Source organism: Myotis yumanensis, unplaced genomic scaffold (assembly GCF_028538775.1).
Source record: "Myotis yumanensis isolate MYYU_CA2020_CCGP unplaced genomic scaffold, mMyoYum1.0.hap1 SCAF_17, whole genome shotgun sequence".
NCBI classification, from domain to species: domain Eukaryota; kingdom Metazoa; phylum Chordata; class Mammalia; order Chiroptera; family Vespertilionidae; genus Myotis; species Myotis yumanensis.
This window is the reverse complement of record NW_027223768.1, coordinates 33,243,679-33,266,190: the sequence shown is the minus strand read 5'-3', so window position 1 is coordinate 33,266,190 and position 22,512 is coordinate 33,243,679. Positions and strand designations below refer to the sequence as shown.

The following is a 22,512-nucleotide window of genomic DNA, read 5'->3' as shown; positions in this document are numbered from 1 at the left end:
GAGGAGCCCAAGGCTCAGGACTGGGCACTGGGGCTGGTGGGGCTGGAGGGGAGACAAGGCGGACTGATGTCTGAGTCCTGTCAAGGGCAGGCTTAGGAAGCATGTGGCATCAGAAGCATCATGTTCAAGGCCTGGGTGGAAGCGAAGGTTGTGCCCCACCCCAGGCAGGAGAGAAGGCTGGGAAGAACTCTCTCCCAGAGAGAACTCTCCATACACAGAGCCCGGAGGAGGAGTCTGGGCTGGGTGGGCGCTTATAGGTTCTGAGAAGTTTCAGTGCTAGAACCTAGGAATGGCCTTAGTAGACAATGGTGGTTTTTTGGTATGTTTTTAAAATCTAATCACTGTCCTCCAAGTGACTTTGGATCAACTATTCTAAAAGCCAAGCTATTCTTTAAGTAGCTTCTAAGTGATATTCCTGTGGAGGGAGTTTATTTATTTGGTAACTTGAGTTTTGATGAACAGTTTCTTGATCTTGGAGGATACTCCATTAAGGTATGAAATTCAAGGTCAAATATTCTATGGATGCCTCACCAAGATTTTTTTTTAATGCCTAAGAGGAGCACTGATTGTACCTGCTTTCAGTTTGTTCTGTTATAAATAGTCTTAATTATGTTCTATTACACAGAGGTTTGGGGTCTTGACCATTGGTGGTGACCAAATTATTCTTGTATTGAATATAATCTTGGTCCCATTTGGAGGGAATTTCATAGCTCTCCTCAGCCCAGTGATGGAGATAGAAGAGACTTTGTTTTAGATACATGTTATGGGGTGCCTGAAAGTGGGGTCCAAGCAAACTTCTCTGAAAGGGTTGTCTGGGAAACAGAAGGTATGGGGGACAGATGCAGTCTAAGCCTCTTTGGTGGAAATCATAGTCTTTAATTATTAATTAAGTCACATTTTTATTTGGTAGCAAGAGCCAGCTGGTGGAGGTACAGAGCTCAGAGGGAGAAAGACCTTACACCTTAGCTCTTTGGAGACCAGACCCTCCCTTGGCACCATCAAACACCCTCTTATCTTCCCTTCCACTCGGTACTCTTCTAATACAGGGGCTGTGAGTGTTGGACCATTCTTTATCCTCTTAGATTCATGTGAGTGACAGAAAGGGAACCGGTTGTCTTACCAGAGGTGGGGCTTGGGAAAGACCAGCCTCCATTTGCAATTTTGTCTTCCTCCCCGCCCCCCCCCCCCCTCCCCTTCTGCTTGTTCTAGAATCCTGTTTTCACCAGGAGAGCAGGGGCTCTTGTAGAGAGATCCCTGGCCAAGAAAACAGGAGTCATCAAATCAGTGTAACTCATTTGGTGCCCCTGAGCAAACCTCTTCACCTCTCAGGACCTCAATTTTCTACCCGGTAAAGTGTTAAGAACGTGTATTTAAGGTTCGTTGTATATATGCCCATGTATATATCCCTAAGACCTCAGAACTCCAGACATTTTCTGATTTGTCCCAAGGTGGACAGAGAGGTGAGTATACCTGATGAGGATTTCAGGTCGTAGTGAGTACAATACACTGAGAGGAGCTGTGGCCTCCAAGGACTCCAGTGATGTTTACACAAAGGCTGCAGGCTGGGTGTGCAGCATCTCTGTTCATTCTGCTAGATGCCTGGGTTCTGGTGAGGATTAATATATGTGTATGTGTGTGTGTGTGTGTGTGTGTGTGTGTGTGTGTTTCATTTTTATTTATTGATCGATTTGAGAGAGAAAGAGAGAAACATTGATTTATTGTTCCACTTATTTATGCATTCGTTGGTTGTGTCCTATATATGTCCTGTCCAGGGATCGAACCTGCAACCTTGTAGTATCAGGATGATGCGCTAACCAACTGAGCTACCTGGCCAGAGTTCGTATATGTATTTTTAATGAAGGAAAGAAGAAGGGAGGATGGATGGGAGGGAGGGGATAAGAGATGAAGGGATGGAGTAAAGAGGAGAATCCCATTGACATCCCATAATAAGGGTACAGAGAAGCCCTGAATGGCCCTCCTTTCTAAAATTACCTCCCACCCTTCCTGAGCTCTTTTTTCCTTTTTTCTTTTCTTTTCTTTCCTTTTTTTTTTTTTTTTTTTTTTGAGGAGGCCTTTCTAAAAATTCCTTCTCCTTCCACACCTTAGTTGTCTCATTAGAAAGAAGTTCCCTCAAGCAGGAACTCCTCACATCACCTCGCCCCCAACAGGAACAATGAAGCCAGGATTGGATGCCACTGAAGAGGGACTAGGTAGGAAAATCCTGGGTGGGGTTGCGTGCAGGCAGCGAGCCCCCCCCCCCCCCCGAGGTGAGGGCCCTAAGGATCAACGTGATTCTGAAGGTGATTGTCAAGGGTGGAAGGAGGAGGCAGGGCGCTTGGCTTAGGCTTCGCTGGGGCCATCTTGGACGTTGGTCGCCATGTTGTTGGCCTGGAGCAGGAAGGCAGTGTGGGCCATGTCAGCTTCCTCCTTGGAGGACTGAGGGGGAACGAGAGAGGAGGCAGTGTTTGGAGCATTCACTCAGCAAGCGGGGTTGGAAGGAGAGGATACGCTAAATATCCTGAATTCATAATCCTGGCCCCGCAACCCAAGCCTGTGTTGACTACCTGTTCTTACGCCAGCCCCCATGCTTACCAACAAGAAACAGAAAGTCACAGCTTCTAAAAATATCTCCCTCTGGTCTCACTACCTCCTTCCAACACATGGAGTGGAACCCTCTGCTGCCTGGGCCTGTCCCCGGAAGCTCTGCCCACACAGTTCATGAGGGCAAGGGGTCGAGGCTGGCAGCAGCCACATTGGGTGAGTGGTCCAGGCTTCCTCTACCCGCCCAGGGACACAACACAAGACTGAAGGGGAAAGGATGTCTCCAGAACTAACTGGTTCCCATCACTGTTCCAAATGCTGGGCTTGGCTGCTGTGAGGGAGGGCAGACCTGATAAACCCTATCACCTTGGGATCAGGGAGGCCGAGGGGAGGGTGATAGTGACCCAGAGGCAGGAGTGCCCCCTGATAGGATTTCAAGTGAAGTCGCACTTGGTTGGGGTGAGGAGGGACATCTAGTGACTATCAAATTGCCCACCAGCCTCAAATGTCTTCCAGGCCCAGGCGAAAGGCCCGTCATGAGCAAAACTCTCAAGGGAGGGTGGGTGACATGAAGTCCATGGGCCCCCAGCCCAGGAGGAGCACCTGCCTAATCACCAGCCTTTCATATTTGACCTTCCCACGCTGGGGCCAAACTTCATGCACTTGCCTTGCTCCTCCCCAGCCTCCCTCCCTCCTGCGTGCGTTCAGCCTATACACCTAGTGCATCTGCCTGCCCAGCGCCACGCCAGTAAAGTGCTTCTCAGCCTCAGACGTTCCTCCTGAACACTGCTCATCCCGCCTTCCCTTCTCCGACACAGCCCTGCTCTGAGGTAGTTTTTCCTAATGTCTAACTGCAGTCCCTCATACTGTGTTTCTTTGTCACCCAAGGGAGGCCTCCTTCCCCCTCCTCACCCTTACCCTCTTGGCCTTCTTGGGCTCTTGGGTCTCCACAGTGTCCTCGGTGGTGGCAGTGAGCTCTGTGTGAAGAGAAGGGGGTGAATTAGCCCTCACTAGCCTCCCATTCCCACCCCACCCAGAGTCAGCTCTAGTTCTTTTTTTAAAAAAATATGTTTTCATTGATTTTTAGAAAGGGAGGAAGGGAGAGGGAGAGAGAGGTAGAAACATCAATGGTGAGAGGGAATCATTGATTGGCTATCTCCTGCATACCCCACACCGGGGACCGAGCCTGCAACCCGGGCATGTGCCCTGACTGGGAATCGAACCGGAGACCTCCTGGTGCATAGGTCTATGCTCAACCACTGAGCCACACCTGCCGGGTAGAATCAGCTCTAATTCTTGCTCTCCCAGGGGTCAGGCATCCTCTCAAGTGAGGGACATACCATCTTCTCCTCCGAGAGATGTCTCCTGAGTGATAGTGATCGTAGAGGCTCCCATGTTGTCATTGGCTCCAAAATCCCTGGAGTTCTCCAAGTCCGTCATGCTGAAGTCTGTCCTGTAGCTTCCAATCGAAACCCGGTCTGTCAGGGGAAAAAGGAGTTGGTGTAGGGATGGGATTGAGGACATATGAGAGCAGGGCGTGCTGCTTCTCTCAGAGGGAGCCCCCCAGGACAGCTGGGGGAGGGCAGGGTCTCTGGCTGCTCATCTCTATGACCCAAAGCAGACTGGAAGTGTTTTGAGTCCCCTCCCAGTCTCTGTTCATGAATAATCAATGCTCACTGATCCCTGGTCTGTTTGTCACTCTGAGACCTTTCCGTGCTCAGCGCCTCGTGTTGTCCTCTCATCTGCCCTCTGAGGTGGTATGATGATCCCTTTCCTGAACCGTGAGGTGTGAAATGGGACACCCAAAGTGGCACATCCAATCAGTTCTCAGATTAGGCTGGAAGTGCAGGTGCCCGAGCACCCTGCTGTCCTCTTTAGCAGCTCTGCCTCTGAACTTGGACCTGAGCCAGTGGAGGGTGGCCTTCCAGAGATAGCAGCACTTCATGTAAGTTTGGGGCACTTGCGGGTTTATCTTTCCCCACCCTACTTCCCCAGAACCTCTTCTTGAGTTGATGAAAGAGCAGAGAACATGGCAGCTCCCCACCTAAGGGGTGGGAGGTGGGGGGCAGGGAGCATCCCGGGACTCACCAACGTTCCTCCTATGCCGGGCTCTAACCACCGCCACCGCCATGGCCCCCAGAGCTAGCACCAGGGCCAGGGGCACCAGCGTGGAGACCAGCACTGTGGAGCTCCCTCCTTGTCCCGCAGAGCTGGAAGAGAGATTGGGTGCGTTCGTCATGGAAAAGGAAACCTGGGCGCCCCGCGTTGTGCTGGCTTTGGCTAGATCTTCCTCTCAGGTTGATCCAGTCCCTCCTCCTGATAGAACCCTCCATTGTGCTAAGAAACCTTCCCAGACATGGCAAAGGCAAGGGCTGGGCCTTCTCTGCATCCCAGGCCTGGGAAATTGACCTGGGCGGTAAACACTGCCCCAGTCCCTGGAGAAGGGCCCAGAGCACCAATGGCCTCTCCCAAGCACCACAGTGGCAGTGAGGGCTGCCCCATGATCAGGAAGTAGACAGGCTCTCCTGCTCAGACCTGGGGGCCTCACGACCTTGGCCTCTGAGATGCTCTCTGAGTGGGAGCCCCAAATCCTTCCTCACCTGCCAGTGTCTGCAGATGCTTTGCTCCTGTCCTCTGGTTTTCCACTATCCTTCACTGGTTTGTCCTCTGCAAAAAGGCTGGGATCTTTAATGACTTGGTTCTCGATCACCTTGACACGTGGCTCTATCACCTTGACACGTGGCTCTATCACCTTGACAGGTGGCTCTATCACCTCCTTGCCCGGAGCCGCCGCATTCACTTGGCTGACATCGTGGGATGCTGGAGAGAGCAGAGTGGGGCTGAATTGTGGCTCTTTCTCTACGTTTGCACTTCTGAGGCTAGAGAGTCTGAGGAATGGGACTTTATTGTGACTCACAGGGTCTGAGTGAGATTTCAAAGCTGTTAGGGTAGGGAGCAGGATGACACTAGATGTAGAAGAGTGATGGTCTCTTGTTTGTCACAAATGACCTCTGCCCCATTAATACCAAATTCATTCTTTATTCTCATCTACAAGGCTCCGTATCATAGATCCAACTGTGCATAAGGGCTGACCCACCCATCATTTGAGGACATGGAGATTTTTCACAGCTTTAAAACCCTGCCCAATGCCTCCTGACTGTAGGGCTGGGTGCGATAGTGCTGCCCCCTGGTGGGAGCATGGCGCTTGGTTCCTCGTTGAGGCAGAACAGTAGGCCCCAGACAATTGCATTTCTAGAGGGACTAAAAATACCTGCATTAGGGATAAAACATTTCAGGTGACGTTTAAGAAAGAGGTGTAAAAGGCAAACTTACTAGAAGAGGTTCCCTTAACTTTCTTTCTCAGACCTTGCAGGAGAAGGCATCTGGCTGTCTATAGAGACCTGGCTTTGGCAGAGTGTATTGCATATGGCAATGACTTAGAAATTTCTATATAAAAAGGAAGATCTCTACATATAGAAAGGTTTTCAAATGGCCCAGAGGGGCAACTATGGGACTTGTCTTGAAGCTGAGGTTAAATGGCAGGCCTGCTATTTTTTTCTTGGTTTGTGTATTTATTTGGGATGCCCCTTTTGGAGGGCTGAGACTCTGTGGGGGCTAAACCTCTTCTATCCCAGCCTCTTGGAGCCAAACCTGGGCCCCCACCCAGCAGGAGCCTTTCTCTGGGGTCCCGGGGGAAGCAGGCCTTGGCCTTGAAGACTCACCCTTCGCCTTCTCCTTGACCTCCACGTAGACAGCCACGGTGTCTCCGAATTGGGGCCCATCCTTCACCCCACACCAGTACCAGCCCGCATCCTCCTTGGTGACTGGGTTCAGGATCAGAGAGGTGAGCTGGTTGTTCGGGTCGCAGTTCACAGAGGCCTGCCTGGAGGCCTCGTTTTGGCTGGGCAGGACCTTGCAACCTTTGTTGCTCCACTTGCACCAGTATTTCTCGTAGGAGAAGAACTTGCATGGCGAGTGGCAGGGCACCTTGAGAGTGTCTCCCAGCCAAGCAATGGCTTTCTCAGGTGCCTTGAGGTTTGGCTCTCCTGGAGCAGGAAGGGAGGGAGGGGGGGAGAAATAGGCACAGAAGTTGGCACTGGTGACGATGCTGCAGGGAAATGGCTGTGGTGGGGACCTTGGTCCACAGCTCATTTCCTTTTTGGACAGCATTATAAAGAATGGCATTATAAGACATGTAATTATGCACCCAGGTAATAAGTTTTAGGAGTGACCACCAGGAAGCAATCAGTCTATCACAGAACAGAGAACCTCGCACACTGGCTTCAGCTGGCTTTCCTTGCTCTTCTTTCCTGGTCTCAATACAAAGGCTGGGATCACTTCAGATAGGATGAGCTATGTGTGTGGTAGTCTGGAGTGAAGGCCAAGTGCTGGGAAGGGTGCTTGCTGCAGGTCTGAAAGCATGACCTCTGCACAGGCGGGTTCTCTCCTGAGGTCTGTCCCACCAGCATGGAGGTGGGTGAAGTAGAAGAAGCGTGGTAGGGGGTGATGCTGTTGCTGACTGGTGGAGCCCTGGGCTGCCTCCCTTCCCACTTGCCCAGTTCAGCTCCTTTTTTTTTTTTTTTAAATCCTCATCTGAGAATATGTTTTTCTATTGATTTTTTAGAAAGAAAGAAAAACATTGATAGGTTGCCTCCTATATATGCCCCAACCAGGGATTGAACCGGCAACGTGGTTATGTACCCTGACCAGGAATCGAACTCACTACCTTTTGGTGCCTGGGCTGATGCTCCAATCAACTGAGCCACCTGACCAGGGCTTACCTTCCACAATCTTGAGCTCCACCGTGAACCACCAGCGAGTATCACCGCTGGTCAGACACCAGTAGAAGCCAGCATCCTTGGTGGTGAGCTGGTTGAGAATGACCGTGTAGGTGCCATTGCCTGGCTCTTCGTGCAGGACGAGCCTGCCCTCGTAGGGTTTGCTCTGCTCCTTCACCAGCCCCTCGTTGCTCACCAGCTGTGGGCAGCCACTGTTTTGTTCATCCCAGCGACACCAGTACTTCTGGCTATTTTTATCCGTAGGGTGGTAGGGGCAGAGCATGGCCACAGAGCCTCCTACCACACCTTTCATCACAGAGACGATACGCGGAATCGTCGTCTCTAGAAGGACAGAGATGGCATGGAAGAAAGTCAACATGGTCTGAGCAGGCGCTTCCCTGGTCTCAGCCAGGGTGAGGTTCATACTAATGACCTCACCTGCCCCAGAAAGTGAGAAAGACTTTCCTAATGTCACCGAGCCTGTAGCTGGAGTTGCCCAAACAGACCCCTGTAATCGTCACCGCTAGTGAGGGCATCTTGCTCCTTCCCCCACCTTATTCTGAGCAGAGACTGGAAGGAATTTAAGGAGACTACCAGCTCCTCTCTTTGCCTTCTTACAAAATCTTCCTGTATATAACTTTTTGCCTGTTTATTAGCTTGTTCCACAAAAATAGCCTGATGCATTTTCTCCAAATTAAGAAATTATATTTAGAACAGTGTGATTTAAAACACAAACTCTGTAGCACAGATACGTTTAATTGTTGGGGACCCCAAGGGCCCTCCCAAAGAGAAGGACAGCCCTTCTCCAAGGAGTTCATGATGAGGTTCAGCGAGATCCTGGGTGACTGGAGTGGATGAGGAATGTGTTAAGGACCCCACGCCGGACAGAGAAATGCTGCCCAGGGGGTGTGAGCCCCTTAAAAGGCACAAGGGCAGTAAGTACTGGTTTGTTGTTTCTTATGAGGGTAAATCCATGCAGGGTGCTCTGGGGTGAGAAAGAGCAGGGATTTAAGTATTTCGCCATATTGGTGGCTCACCAAAGTAGAGCTCAGTAAGCCATATCTTGCTGAATAACAATGAATCCTAAGAGATGTTGGAGAGGAACATTTATAGGCAGGGTGTTGCCTTCCTGGGAAAGCTTTGAGAGCAACACAAGCCACTGATTCTATCATCTGAGTGTAAGTCAGGAGGAGCCATCTGCTAAGAGTCAGGGAGAAAGGACAGATGGGCCTGCAAGTCCTGGGATGCCATGTTGTGTCCTCACTGTGGCTCTCTGAAGCCCAGCCAATCTACAAGTCTTGCTTCAAGCAGGAGCTTCACTCTCCGCATGTCTATTAACCAGGGACAGCCATCAGAATGATGACAGAGAAGAACTAAAAGATAACACGAGGCAGAGGCTGTGTTTCCTAGCTGTCCTGTACAGCTGCCCACATAGCATCAAGTTCAGGGACAGATATTGTTGACTGACAGGTGAAGATTGAATAGACTCACCGGGAGGGAGTTAGGCTCTCACCTGCCAGAGCGCCCCACCTCTTCCCTCCCCCACTCTCAAGTCTCACCTTCATTGACGAAGAGTTGCCAAGCCTGCATAGGCCAGCCTTCCTGAGGCTCCCCATCAGAGTGGGCTCCACACAGGTAGCTCCCAGCATCCTCTTTCCTCAGGCCAGTAATATGCACACTGAAGGAGCCCTGGTTCTTGAGAGTAATCAGGATCCTTCCATCAAAGGCCTGAGCCCTTGTCCCCAGGGTGTTGACGACCACTTCACAGGCTTTATCTTTGTTCACCCGGCACAGAAATTTGGGCAGACGTGCCATTTCGGGGTCCACGGCGCAGTCAAAGGTCGCTGAGCCCCTCAGGTCTCCATAAAGTAGCTCAGGCTCAGGCTTCAGCACTTTGAGGTCGACATTGCTTTTGTCACCAGTAGAATCATCCCCAGCCTGGCAGACATACTTCCCGGCATCGCTGAGCTTGACTCGGTTGATGATGAAGCTGAACGATAGCTGGCTGGTGTCCTGAATAGTGATTTCAGCTCTGTTGCTATAGTCAGGGCTCACATACCCAGTGGAGTCGGTGACTAGAACACACTGATTGCCTGTGTTCTTGCACACAGACTTCCTCTGCATAGCATTCTCGGACGTGAAAGGGCAGTTGATGATCACTTTTTTGCCTAGGTGTGCTGTATAGACTCGAATGCCGTTTTGGAGCCCGGGACCTGCAGGATGAGGAGCAGGAGGTGAGTTGTGATTTCACTTTCTGGAGACATAGGACTACTCAGTGTTTCCAGTGAAGGTTTGGGTGAGCCCGTTACCTTTACTGCTGTTTCCTCCATGAAGTCCACCCCTCCCCCCACCTCCCGCCCCACAAGCTGGCATTAATCTTTCCATCTTCTGTGTTCTTTTACTTACATCTAAATCACATACATCCAGTCTTGTGTTTAGTTAATTATGTTCCCCACAGACTGGAAGTCCCTCGAGGGCAGATGCTTTACACATGTTCAACTCCCATGCAGGGCCTAGCATGATGCCTCTACACAGTCAGTGTCCAAATTAACGTGCATTAAAATGAGCAGAATGAATGTCAGCACAAGGGCGTGGATTTCAGTGGATTGTGAGAGAGTTTCTAAACTGTACAACAGTCTAAACATGGAATGCACTTCTTTGTGAAGTAATGAATTTCTACCATTTATAGTGTTTGACCGGTGGCTGCATCCCCATCATCTCCAATGTTCTCCTGGATGTCCTATATAGGGCCAACTTTAAGCTCTCCTTAGCCCTTAAGACTCTGATTTTATGAATCTCCACAATCACCTGAATTAACTCTTTATTGGGTCCACAGATAATACTAAGCACACCCCCCAAACAGAAAAACATATCTTTGGGAATCCCTCAAAATTTCCTCCCTTAAGACCTTTCTCTTTTAATTTCCCTTCATTATCTAAAATGCCCTTGTCATTGAAACCTTGTCACAAAAATCTTTATTTATTTTTTTTATTTTCTCAATTAGAACGGGCTTGTTCAAAGGCCCATCCTTTCAGAGCCCTGGTCTTTGGAAAAGAAGTGGCCATATAGCTTATGCTGAGAGTGTTGATGGACTAATGGGTCCTGGATAAAAAATGCATTTTCAAAGAAGCCTTCTGGTGACCTGAGGTCTTGATCTAAAGGGTGCACTAGTAGCAGGAATTTAAGGATCCCTCTACATCTCTCCCTGCCTTTTCTACATCCCTCAGCTCATAAACCTGTCCCACCTCACCAAACACTAGAGTTGTTCTCCTAATGCGCTTGGAAGCTAGGGCCTCAGTAAAACCCTAAAATGTAATAGGCCCCAAAGATCTAGAAAAGTCCATCTGCTTCCCCCCCCCCCCCCACCCCAGATAGGTGCCATCTGTCTCATTCTCATGTTTTGTTACCAAAGGTCCTTGCCTCCAGAGGGAGGAGGACCCACAGCCTTCCCCACCTCATACTAGGCTACCTTTCCCTCTCATCACATTCTTCCTCCAGCCCTCCCATTGCACCTGGGATGATTCCCCCTCACTCTCCTACAGAAGCCCAAGGATCCTCACCTTGGATGACCTCCAGGTTCACATCAAAGTACAGGCCTTGGTTAACAATGCCTAAACCACACTTGTAGTGCCCAGTGTCATTCTGGGTGAGATGGCCAATGTCAACCACAAACATGTTGTTCTCTGGAAAATCGGTGATGTTGGCTCTGCCCTCATAGTCCTTGGAGAAGTAGCTGTCCGAGAGGAGGGTAGTGCAACGGCCCCTGGCTCCCTGCTTGCACCAGTACTTCCGGGAATGCCGGTTGACAGAGGTGGCTGGGTAGAAGCATTTGATGGACACTGAGCTGCCTTCCACTCTGCTCACCTCCTGGGGGCCGAAGATGGGACTCTTCATGGAGACCACTGTGGGGACAGAGAACAGAGGCTTTCTGAGCCCGTGGGAGGTAAAACCTGCTGAAAGAATGCCAATAGCCCACCTTAGGGAGATGACATTTCCACCCAACTCACGGGCCTTCAGTGGATTATTTGCCTGTACTACAGCTAGACAATTGCTGCTATTGGGTAAAAGAAGTGATTAATCATTAAATTCCAATGATAATTTATTAATGATAATCATTCGAAGGACAATGAAATGTAAACTTATTTAATGACTAGAGACCCGATGCACGAAATTCGTGTAAGAGTAGGCCTTCCTTCCCCCTGGCTGCCGGCACCAGCTTCCTTCTGGCACCCCGGACCCGGGCTTCCCTTGCAGCCCCAGCTTCGTCCGAAAGGACATCCGGTCTAATTAGCATATTATGCTTTAATTATAGATATCCCTTGGTTATTTAAAAAAACCACTTTTGTAGGGTGCTAAACTTTTGCATTTACTGTCTGTATTTTCCTAAAAACACATTCTAGATTATTTTTTTTCTAGATAAAAATATTGAGAGCCAGGAAGGATAAGTCATTTTTTCCCAAACCCCATTCATCTCATAGAGATGTTTGGCTCAAGGTCTAGGTCTTTTTTATAATTCCCAGTGAAGAGCAGACCCCTGGCCTTGAAATGAGAAACTTCCATTTCTGTTCCTGATCCGCAATCTATTTTCCCCATCACCTGTGTGATCCCTTCTTGAGGGCATATACTTTTTGAGAGGGGCATCCCTGGGGATGGGCCTGATCTCAGTGTCCCCAGGGAACTGGATCCTGCAGGGAGTGGGCTGGGACCTGGCATACGCACCTGGGAGGACAGCCAGCAGGCAGGCGAGGAAGAAGAGCGACATCGTTGGTGGCTCCCTCTGGGCTGTGGGGCCCAGGCCAATTTCTTGCTTGGATGCTGAAAGACAATGGCATGAGGGGATGAAGCTCCTATGCCTTCCAAGTCTACATGACCTTAGAGTTCCTGTAACACCAGTTTGGTGTTGTATCTCCAGTAATGGACATAAATCCTATTGAAAGAATGAATGGCTCCGCCTTTCCCATTAGAACTCAAAGTCTGGTCACCTCACAGTACTTTTCGTTCCTCCAAAGTGATCATGTATATTTTTATCTTCTCAACTCATCTGCAACTTTCTCTGGGACAGGACACAAGTGCCATTTCTTCGGTATTTCCGCCTGGGAGGCACAGTCCTGAGCATGATCTGCAAGATCTCAGGAACGGCTGGCTGGATGGTTGGTTACTACCAACATGTGGTCCCATCTCTCCGTCTCAGCTGCAGTCCTGGGAGGTGGAGGGGGGCTGCCATATTCTATGGTGTGTTCATATGAGTAAACCAAGACCCATAGAGAAAGCTTTGTAAGGATTAAAGTTTCAAATGTAACAATGATGGGCATAACCACCATCAACTGTTTTCTTACGTGTTCCAGGCACTGTGTGAAATAATGTAGGTGTATTGTCTCATTGAAACTTGATATCTGCCCTTATGAGGTAGGGGTTCTTATCCACATTTTACATAGGAAGAAATGAAAGCTTAAAGATTAAGTGCCTTTCTCAAGGTCGCACAAGGATCAAGTGTGTGGGTGGGTAAGGTGGGTGAGATTTGAACTCAGCTTTGCCGGACTCTCAAATCCAAGCTCATAACCTCTCCCACTGCACCGGAATTATAACTCAAATACAGCAGTGTGCTTAGCCCATGAGCTTATTCCTGTTATTTATTTATTTATTTATTTATTTATTTATTTATTTCGGTTAATCCTCACCCGAGGATATTTTCCCATTGATTTTTAGAGAGAGTGGAAGGGAGAGGGAGAGACAGAAAGACACATTAATGTGAGAGAGACACATGGGTTGATTGCCTCCTGACCAGGGCCGGGGAACCTGAAATTGAGGTATGTGCCCTTGACTAGAATCTAACATGGGACCCGTCAGTCCGAGGGCCGACGCTATATCCACTGAGCCAAGCCTGCTAGGGCCTTATTCCTGTTATTTTAGACTCCTCATTGCTCTAAAACCCTGTCCTTTACACTATTTCTCTGAAGCTTCATAACTTCCCTTTAAATAAGACAAAACAGATAGAATTATAGCCATCTTATTATGCAGAAGAAAATCAAGATCTTGAGATGCTGAATGATATGCCCACGATTTCCCAGAGACTTGGTTCTTGCTATCCTGGAGCGCCTGGGCAGACGAAAGCCACTCAGAGGGTGCAGCGCAGGTGGACCTTGTCGAGTCTGTGGACACAGCCCAGAGCTGGGGAGAGTTGAGGGTCCCAGGGCCCAGTCTGACCACAGCTGTTTTTAGGACACAAGCTGCAGTCCAGGGGAGGAGAGGGGAGTCCCCGCTTTCCCACAGACTCTGACAGGCTTTAAACTTTCCAATGAACTTAAAAGCAAGAGTGTTGAAGGAGAGAAGCATGTTAACTGAGCTTGGGCAATAATGAGCCACCCCAAACATAAGGAAGCTCAAAGCAGTAGGGAGTCAGGACCGCTCTCCCAGGCTCCCCTTACTGCCCAGCCCTCGCTGCCCAGCAGCAACTCCCTTCGCTAGCCTGAGCCAAAGGCAATAGAGCTGTTTATCTTGGTTATTTCTTTTCCTTGGGGGAATTTCCCAGCAAGGAACCTTTTTATTTCCTTGTGTAGATAAAGGTATTCTGTTTCTCCAGTTCTTTGGAAGAGGAAGGGGAGCAGGATGGGGGGTTGGGGGGTGGGGACAGATATGGGTGTCAGGTGGCAACTTTGAGGCTCTTGATTCTGGTTAATTGCCCTGGACCGTTCACAGCAGGCCAATGATTAACTTCTGGAGTGGGGCCTTCGCCAAACGCCACATCACCCCCACCCTGGAGGGGCTCAGGGGACGCTGGCTGGGGGACCACCTGTTTGAGCAACTGAAGTCACCGTGAGGGAGGCTCCCAGGTGGGAGCAAGTGTCAGAAGGCTGAGAAGTCTGTGTCCTCTGGGACACATGGCTGCAGAGTCTGGGGGAATCTACCACCTGCCATTTGCACTGGCCTTGGGTTCAGTGGCAGGTGGGAGGGCAAGCTGCCACTTGCCGTTTTAAGAGCCACCAGCAGTGGCTCTCCGTGGTTCTGGTTCTCTATTTAGATAAGCCAGCTTCTTAATATTTCTGTGAGACTGGAGTGAGTCTTCCCATGGGCTGCGCTGGGGATGCAGCCCTCCTCGAATGGGTAAAAGTGATTCGCCCTGGTCACAGAGAGTCAGATGCCAGGGTTTGCAACAGGCATCCCGATGTTCAGCCCAGGCTTCCTCTCATGTGTGACATGTTTGGATGGCTGTGGGTGTCTGGGTTTGGGAAGGATACACGCATGTACCCATGACTCTTTGCACAGCCATGGGCCAGAGATGCAAGCAGCAGGCCTGCACAGCTGGAAGGGCAAATCTGGCAGAGGGTGGTCTTGGAGAGGAAACACAGTCTAGTCCCAGGGGAGATGATGGAAGGGCAAGGGCGCCCACTCTCTCAGGAACAGGAAATCTTTGCCCAGAGCTAAACTAGAAGCACAATTTCTCTGCTAACGGTCGAAAGAAACTTGGGCTTAGAGAATTATTAGGGATCTCTTCCTTGTGAAATCAGACTTCCTCCCCAACCTTTGAGATTTAGGTCTCACTGAGGTCCCAGTTCCATGGTGTCTGGAGTTGGATTGAAAGGATTTGCTTAAGGAAGGAAGGAAAGAACATAACCTTTAGTGGGTACCTCCTATGCACCTGGTGCATTTCTAGCCTCTTTTCTTATATGGCTTCATCCGTCTCCACAACAACACAAGAGGCAGATACTATTATCTTCATGTTGCTGATGGAAAATCCAAGGGTTAGAGAGATTCTTGGCCCCAAGACCCATAGCAGAATTGGATCACTACCCTGTTATCACTCCTTGCATGAGCAGAGGGGCCTGTCCTTTTGGGATATACATAGGATAGTATATCACGCATGAAAGCACCTTTCTAGTCCTCAAAATAGGAGTTGTTTTTTACTGCTGAGGCTGTGATAGTCTAGATCATTCTCTTTTTATCAAGTCACTGCCCATGATATATTCATAACATAAGTCTACACAACTGTGGAGTGGGGCAGGGGTATGGGACGTGCTGGAGAATAGTGATGGTCTCCTTATGAGATTAACCTAGCTAGCTTCCGTTCAGTTAGTATAATTGATCTTTTCAAAAACATTTTTATTGATTTCAGAGACGAAGGGAGAGATAGAAACATCAATGATGAGAGAGAATCACTGATCGGCTGCCTCCCGCATGCCTCCCATTGGGGATCAAGCCCACAACCAAGGCATGTGCCTGACTAGGGACCGAACCATGACCTCCTGGTTCATAGGTCGATGCTCAACCCCTGGGCCACACTGTCTGGGCAGAATGACTGATCTTCAGCTCTCATAGCTTGAGTCCAAACCTTTGTCCATCCAATGTTAAGTTTCCTCCCTTTTTGGAGGGAGAGGGATCTCCTGGACAGGTCCTGGCTTTGCCGCTGCTGAACGACCTGGCCTTTAGCAACTCTGGGCTCTTCATTTGTTTGGTATACAGGAGAGGGCCAGGGGAGCTCTCTCAGGGACTTTCCAGGCACTCCGGTGCAAGGCCCTCTGGGGATGGAGGGATTGGTATTTCAGAGGGGCTTCAGAGGGGACAGAGAGCATGCCCTATGGGGACTTAAAGCCAAGTGGCAGTGGCTGACAACTCCTTGTGAATGTGAACTTGGAGGAGCAGAAAGCTTGGCGCTCAGAGGAGTGAAGAGAGCTGGCCTGGCTGGAGAGGGGGCTTCCCTTGGCCTGTACTGAACAAGCCCTTTCCCTATATTCCCTACTCTTGAGTCTCATCTCTCATGGGTGCAGGGGCCGAGTACAGACCAGACTAGTGGTTCTCAACCTTCCTAATGCCGCGACCCTTTGATACAGTTCCTCATGTTGTGGTGACCCCCAACCATAAAATTATTTTCGTGGCGACTTCATAACTGTAATTTTGCTACTGTTGTGAATCGTAATGTAAATATCTGATATGCAGGATGTATTTTCAGGGGTCGCGACCCTCAGGTTGAGAACCACTGGCACTAGACGGAGCCCAGAAACCACAGCACCACTAGGGAGGGAGAGCAGTCTGTGTGGTTTGGAAGGGCCTTAGGCTTGCGATGACAGGTGAGAGCTTAGGAGAATTTATATAGTCTATGGAAGCCCTGGAGTGTGGCAGAGTCCCCCAAGTAAAGGTGATGTCGAGGGAAAGGAATTGGAACTCCAGAGGGCAGGTAGATGGAGAAAGAATAGCCGAGGGGTTTGAAGAAGGTATGAGTTAGAAAGATCCAAGACTTTCTGGTCCTTTCCCTATCTAAGTGGCCTACTATCAATGGGACACTAAAGCAGAAGTTAAGCGTTTGAAATACCAGCTCCATGAAGCTCTGGGAATAAGCCTTTCAACAAAGACTTAGAATCCTTGTTATTGGCTCCATCCTACTCTACCTTGATGTGTAGGTATTTATCTCATCCACTGTGCCAGAGAGCAGCTCCTTGAAGGCAGGGGCCAACTAGACCAATCTCTCCATCCCCAGAGGGCCTTGCACCAGAGTTCCTGGCAAGGACCAGCTGCACAGCAAAGGCCGATGGGATTGGGAATGTTACATCCTCTTAGCCCCTCTTTGAGAAAGAAAATGTCAGAATTAATTTCTCTCACTTTGCCAAATGCCTTCTTGGTTCTGGACACTAAAGGGACAGTAGCATGAAGAAGAGCCTGGAAGATGGAGGACAACCCAGAGGCCAGAGCCCTGCTCTGTCACAGGCTACAGAAGACCTGTACCACTGTGCTCAACTCCCTCAGAGCTCCTGACTCTTCTAGATTGAAGGGCTACTGTGGGATGGGGAAATAGGGAGGAGGATAGTGGGACAGTGTATATGGGGGCACTTTAAACAGTATAAAGTTCTCTTCAGCTTTAAGACGTTACAATTACTCAAGCACAGGAGGACTGGGATCAGTGCACTTGACTTTCACGGTTGCTGTGCCCTTGGAGAGTGGCACAGAGCATGGGCTCATCAGCTTGGCTCTGAGCTCTCTCCCTTAGTGGCTGCATGATTTGGAGGCAGGGTCTTTAAATTATTTGAGCCTCAGTCCTCACCTGTAAACTGGGGATAATTGTACCGAGTATAGAGTTGCTGTAGGGATGAAATGGAACAACATATGTAAAGTCTTTGGTATGGTGTCAAAATTTAAAAAGTGTTAATTTCTTTTCCATCTTCACTCTAAAATCAACATAGTCTCCTGTTTTTCTCATCTTAGAATGAAAAGAGAATAGAATTCTATTTACTGAGCATCCTTTGAAGAAGGTGTGTGTGTGTGTGTGTGTGTGCGCGCGCGCGCACGCTGCTCAGATTGGACCAGCATGGCCTGAAAGAGGAGACACGTGTTATGTACTAGGATCAAAATGGGGGACAGTATTTACAGTTAGCACACACTGAGTAATTTCCTAGTGCTTTTCATATGTTAACTCATTTAATCTTTGCAGACACCCTATGAGGTAGAATTAAACAGGCAAACTCATTTCACAGAGGCACAGAGAAGTTATAATCTTGCCCAGCTGGTAAGTAACTGCGATGGGATTCAAATGCAGGTACTCTGGATCGAGTCTAAGCTCTCTGTCACTATGCTACACTGCGGGGCCTTGAGGTAGAGGGGAAACAGTTGGGAGAAGGAAATCCAATCGTAGAGAAGTTAGTTTCGTTCTCTGCCCTCCACCTTTCACAGAAGACTTAGTTCCAGCGGAGGGACACCTGAACCCAGAGGTAGCTGCCAACAAGATGTTTCTTCCTGGAAATAATAATGGCTGCTATTTATTGGGCACCTACCATGTGCAGGGCGTGTTACAGTTGTTTCCTGTAACCAGACACTTGCCTCCAAAGCTTCTCTCTACCACGTCCTACTGTGTCAAGGCCAGGGTCTGGGCAACCGTGGCCTCAGCCCACCCAGAAGGGCGAGACACAGATTCAGGGAGTCTCTGCTGAGCACGTGCCTGGGTCATACTACTTTTCAAAAGTTGGTTATTTTGTTTCTCAGGTGATGTCAAAATGTCCCCATGACCACATCAAATGACTGGGCCAAAATGTCATCGTTCGGACATGTGGGTGACCTGGCACCACTCGCACTAGCTCATGGAGTCTTGTTTCCCGACTATAAGATGCGATTGTGACACCCACCCTGCCTACCACCCGGGTGTGTTTCAGGCGGGAATGAGATTAGAGCTGCGGGTAGGTGGATTTACTACGTGGAAGTTGCTGCTGTCACTCTCTTTATAAAACAAAGCCACCAAGATCGAGGGCTGCCCAGGGACAGGCAATGACCACAGAGCTCAGATGCTCTCCTGACACCTGGTGCATGGCTCTTTCTGCTGCAGCCCCACATCCAGGCCAGAAGGAGGCATGCAGAGCGCAGAGCTGCTCCGGGAAGACCAGACAGCGGCCTTCTACCCTATCCCAGGAATCCGCGCATCCCCTCTCCAGATGCTAAGGAACCTGTAATTCCCCTCATGAAGGGGAGAGGGACAGCTGTGTCCAAAACAGAGCCAGCAGCTCGGGCGACCCCAGGCCTCAGACAGTTGCAGGAAGGGAACTGGGGCGGCGAGGATGGAGCTTGTGCTGGAGGCGCAGGGCTGGCTTGGGGACCCTGTCAGGATGGGCAAGAGGAAGGGCATGGAGGAGAGGCCTATGTCTGCAGAGCCAGGAGTAGCATCAGGACACCAGAACGCCAACTGTCCTGGGGAGCGGGTTCTGTCCACCTTACTCGCTCACCCTGGGAGGATCTCATTTTCCCCACCTTAGCAAAGGCAGAACAATATGGTGCTACACCTCATGGAGCAAAGCTGGGTTGAAATTAGGCTCTCAGAGCTTCCTCGAAGCCCCGGAAAAGGGGCTGCATGAGTCCTCACCAGGAAGCTGGAGGAGGAGAAAGCGCCAAAGGCTAGAGGAGTCGCTGCTATGTGCCAGGCACTTTATACGCATTATCTTATCCAGGTCTGTCTGATGCTCACAAGTACTTGAGTAACTGAACTAAATTAAAAAAAAACCACCCAACAGTTGTTACTTTTGCTCAGGAGTTTTCAAAGCAATTTCCCATATATTTGAACCTCACATTTCAACCTCACATCCACCCAGGTGATGGGTGTTATTTTTGTCCACATTTTACAGAGGAAGACACTAAGGCTCAGAGAGCCATGAGGGGACTTGCTTAAGGCCACACACTGCACCTGTGGAGGGGCTAGCAGGGAACTCAGGGCTCAAACTTGGAGAACAACCACATGTGCTGAGCACAGACATCCCTCTTCCCACCTGCAAAATTCCACAGACAAGGGGTGGGGGCTTCCACACACGTGCGCCCCTACCCATCTCTCTGGGATCTGCACCTCTACTCCCCAAGCATGTGCTCAGTCCTCCTCGCCTGGCGCTAGGAGGCTGAGAGCCTGTGAATATAGGGGTTGCCTATGCCACCATCCCAGGCCCTTCCAGATGGCATCCCATCTGGGGATCCCAGAGCAGCCACACTTACTTTTAGAGACTTGCTTCTCTCGCGTCGAGTCAGTTTCGGGGGAACAGCCTGCTGGCGAGTCCACAACCCCTGGCTTCCTTGGAGTTGCCAACAGGACACGGGGTGCTGCTGCCAAAACTGAAACTATGCACAGTGCTTGGCCCACACCTGGGTTCTTAAAGGGACACTCTCCCACAGGCGTGGCTGCCAGCCAGGGCCACGTGACTCCCACAGATCCTTGCTTTCCTTCCCCTTCAGCTTTCTGGGCTGCCTTCACCTTGACCTTGGGGGGACTGTTACTTGGGAAGCCCCACATCATTGCAGCTATAGGGTTTGAGAGCATGAAGGGCCCTTCTGCCACTTTCTAGCTGCCAGGCCCCAGGCACGTCACCTTCATATTTCTTTTCAGGTGGGAAGTAGGGACAGGAACACCAAACCTGAAGGTTGAGGGTATAACCCGATGTTAGATGTAAGACACCTGGCCCAGGCCGTGGTATGATATTGACATGCATTGGATGGGGCGCAGGTGGCAGGGATCGGTCTCAGCCCCCACTCACTCAGAAACACTGCCCCCCAGTCCCTAGGACACAGCCTGGATTGAGCGCTCTCTGCACATCTTCTGCGGAGCCCCCTGACCAGCGCCAGTGCTTCCGGGATCTAGGGGGACCGCGGCTCTCTCCTTTCCACTCCTACAGGAACAAAGACGCTGGCTGCTGCCGGGCTCCCCTGAAATGGTGAACCTCCGCGTCTTGTCAAGACCTGGGCTCAGGGCCACATCAAAGAAGGTGCCGATCTGTGAGCTGGAGTAGAAACCTCCTTCTCCACCTCAGCGAGTCCCTCGTGACCTTCTGGTCATGACCTTCTGGTCATGACCTGGTCAGGACTCCCAGGTGTTCCCCAAATGATCTTGGCAGTCCTGGGTCACACAGTGAAGCCCCCTCCCCAACACACACACACACACACACACACACACACACACATGCCCCCCACCCTTTACCCCATGCCACACAGAATCCTGCCCCTTTCTACCTGTGCAGGGTTGGCCCATGCTCTCACTCCAGCGTCCTGTAGGCCAAGCCCAGAGGGGAAGGAGAAATAGAGTCCCGGAAAGCACAGGGCGGTCAGAGCCCGGGGGCTTATTTTAGCTCACCACTCACTCACAGGTGGGAACCCACCCACCGTCATGAATTTGGATGGCAAGTAAAGAAATTGCCATTTTCTATTATGGAGCTTAATTTCCGACCCTAAATGCACAGCTTGACTAATGTAAGACTTAAATGATCTGGTCACTTCCAAGCAAACTGGGTCCAGTTCAACGGCATCTCAGTTACTTCCTTCACAATTTAAAACTCACTCTCATTCTAGATGTTCTTTCCCTTTTGTCTCCGTCTCTCCTCTGGGACTCATGTTAAGCCTGGGGTAAGTGGGCCCACTGAATACTAGGACAGAGACTAGGTGAGTGAGGAGGGGAGGACAGAGAGGGGAGGGCAGGAAGCTTATCCATGAAACGATTGTTTCTCATGCTGTTTCGGGGGCCCCAGACCTTCTTCCATGTGCTCGTACTCTGTGATGGTGGGGTTTCCTAGATCATGACCCAGCGTGTGTTCCCAGGAGTCCCCAAAACTATCTTAGCAGACCGTGTCAGACACATATGCATGTGCACACACACACACACACACACATAGATACTCACACACAAACATGTAAAAGCACACACGTGTGAACACACACATGCACAGATACACACACTTAAAGTACACATGTGTGCACACATACACATACACACATGCACAGATACATACGCATAAAAGTACACATGTGTGCACACATACACATACACACATGCACAGATACACTTCTAAAGCCCACCTGTTCTATGACCCAGCTTAGGGAAAGGGAAAATGAGAAGTAGAACCCAGGTACGAACCAGGAAGTCAAAACCCTGCATCTTATTTTGGGCTCAGCCACATGCTGTGGTGTGATTGGAGTCCCCCAGCTTCCCCTCTCTCATGGTGGTTTCCCCATCTGGGACTCGGTGCCCCTAAAAGTAACCCCTGCATCCCATTCCTGGGGGCGGAGGAACTGGCCAAGAGGCCCAATTGCCCAACTCAATAACAAGGATGGTAACAGCAGTCATTTACCTTCCAAAACTTACTTCGCGTGCTTAAGCACTTCCTTCTCTTTTAAAATAATAGTATGAGGAGCATATAATAAGAAGTACAGCCTCTCAATTGACTTTCATGGCTCGGGACTTGGCATGAGTCAGTGTGGGGACACGCAGAGCCCTGGCCTGGGGTCAGAACTCCTGGGTTCTGGTTCTGGCTCTGCCTGCAGTTTGCTGAGTGGCCGCTGCCAATCGCGTCCTCCTTTAGGGCTGTGATTATTCCAGCGGCTAAGTGGGAGGGCTGGGCCAAATGGTTTCCCGGGCTTTTCTACTTCTAGGATTCTGTTTTCACTGAGCACCGCTTTAGGGTCCTGGGGCTGCTGCAACAAGTCACCGTAACCTCCCCGGCTCAAAACAACAGAAATGTATTCTCTCTCCGTTCCGGAGGACAAAAGTCAGAAGCCAAGGTGTGGGCAGGGCCGTGCTCCCTCTGGAGCAGTGGTTCTCAACCTGTGGGTGCGACCCCTTTGGGGGTCGAACGACCCTTTCACAGGGGTTGCCTAAGACCATCGGAAAACACATATATAATTACATGTTGTTTTTGTGATTAATCACTATGCTTTAATTATGTTCAATTTGTAACAATGAAAATACATCCTG

General features: G+C 50.1%; 1 protein-coding gene across 1 annotated transcript; it reads right to left on the bottom strand.

The window, feature by feature from the left end:
* Positions 1–855: 855 nt before the first annotated feature.
* On the bottom strand, positions 856–19,884 carry PIGR (polymeric immunoglobulin receptor). The gene is made up of 11 exons (XM_070397385.1): positions 19,770–19,884; positions 12,039–12,134; positions 10,880–11,221; positions 8,879–9,532; positions 7,323–7,661; positions 6,264–6,587; positions 5,142–5,361; positions 4,630–4,751; positions 3,882–4,019; positions 3,460–3,518; positions 856–2,436 (listed from the first exon to the last, which is right to left on the bottom strand). Exons 2-11 carry the CDS (start codon positions 12,079–12,081, stop codon positions 2,341–2,343), a joined length of 2,337 nt encoding a protein of 778 aa, XP_070253486.1. The 5' UTR covers positions 12,082–12,134; positions 19,770–19,884; the 3' UTR covers positions 856–2,340.
* Between the last annotated feature and the right edge of the window lie 2,628 nt (positions 19,885–22,512).

What these genes read in the sequence shown, in the direction of transcription:
- PIGR (XM_070397385.1), bottom strand. Translation starts at nt 12,081, where the DNA reads ATGTCGCTCTTCTTCCTCGCCTGCCTGCTGGCTGTCCTCCCAG. An exon ending in GAACCTGGAGGTCATCCAAG is followed by an intron (nt 9,533 to 10,879) that starts GTGAGGATCCTT and finishes CTCATCCTGCAG; the next exon opens with GTCCCGGGCTCCAAAACGGC. An exon ending in GCATCTGCAGACACTGGCAG is followed by an intron (nt 4,752 to 5,141) that starts GTGAGGAAGGAT and finishes TCTCTCTTCCAG; the next exon opens with CTCTGCGGGACAAGGAGGGA.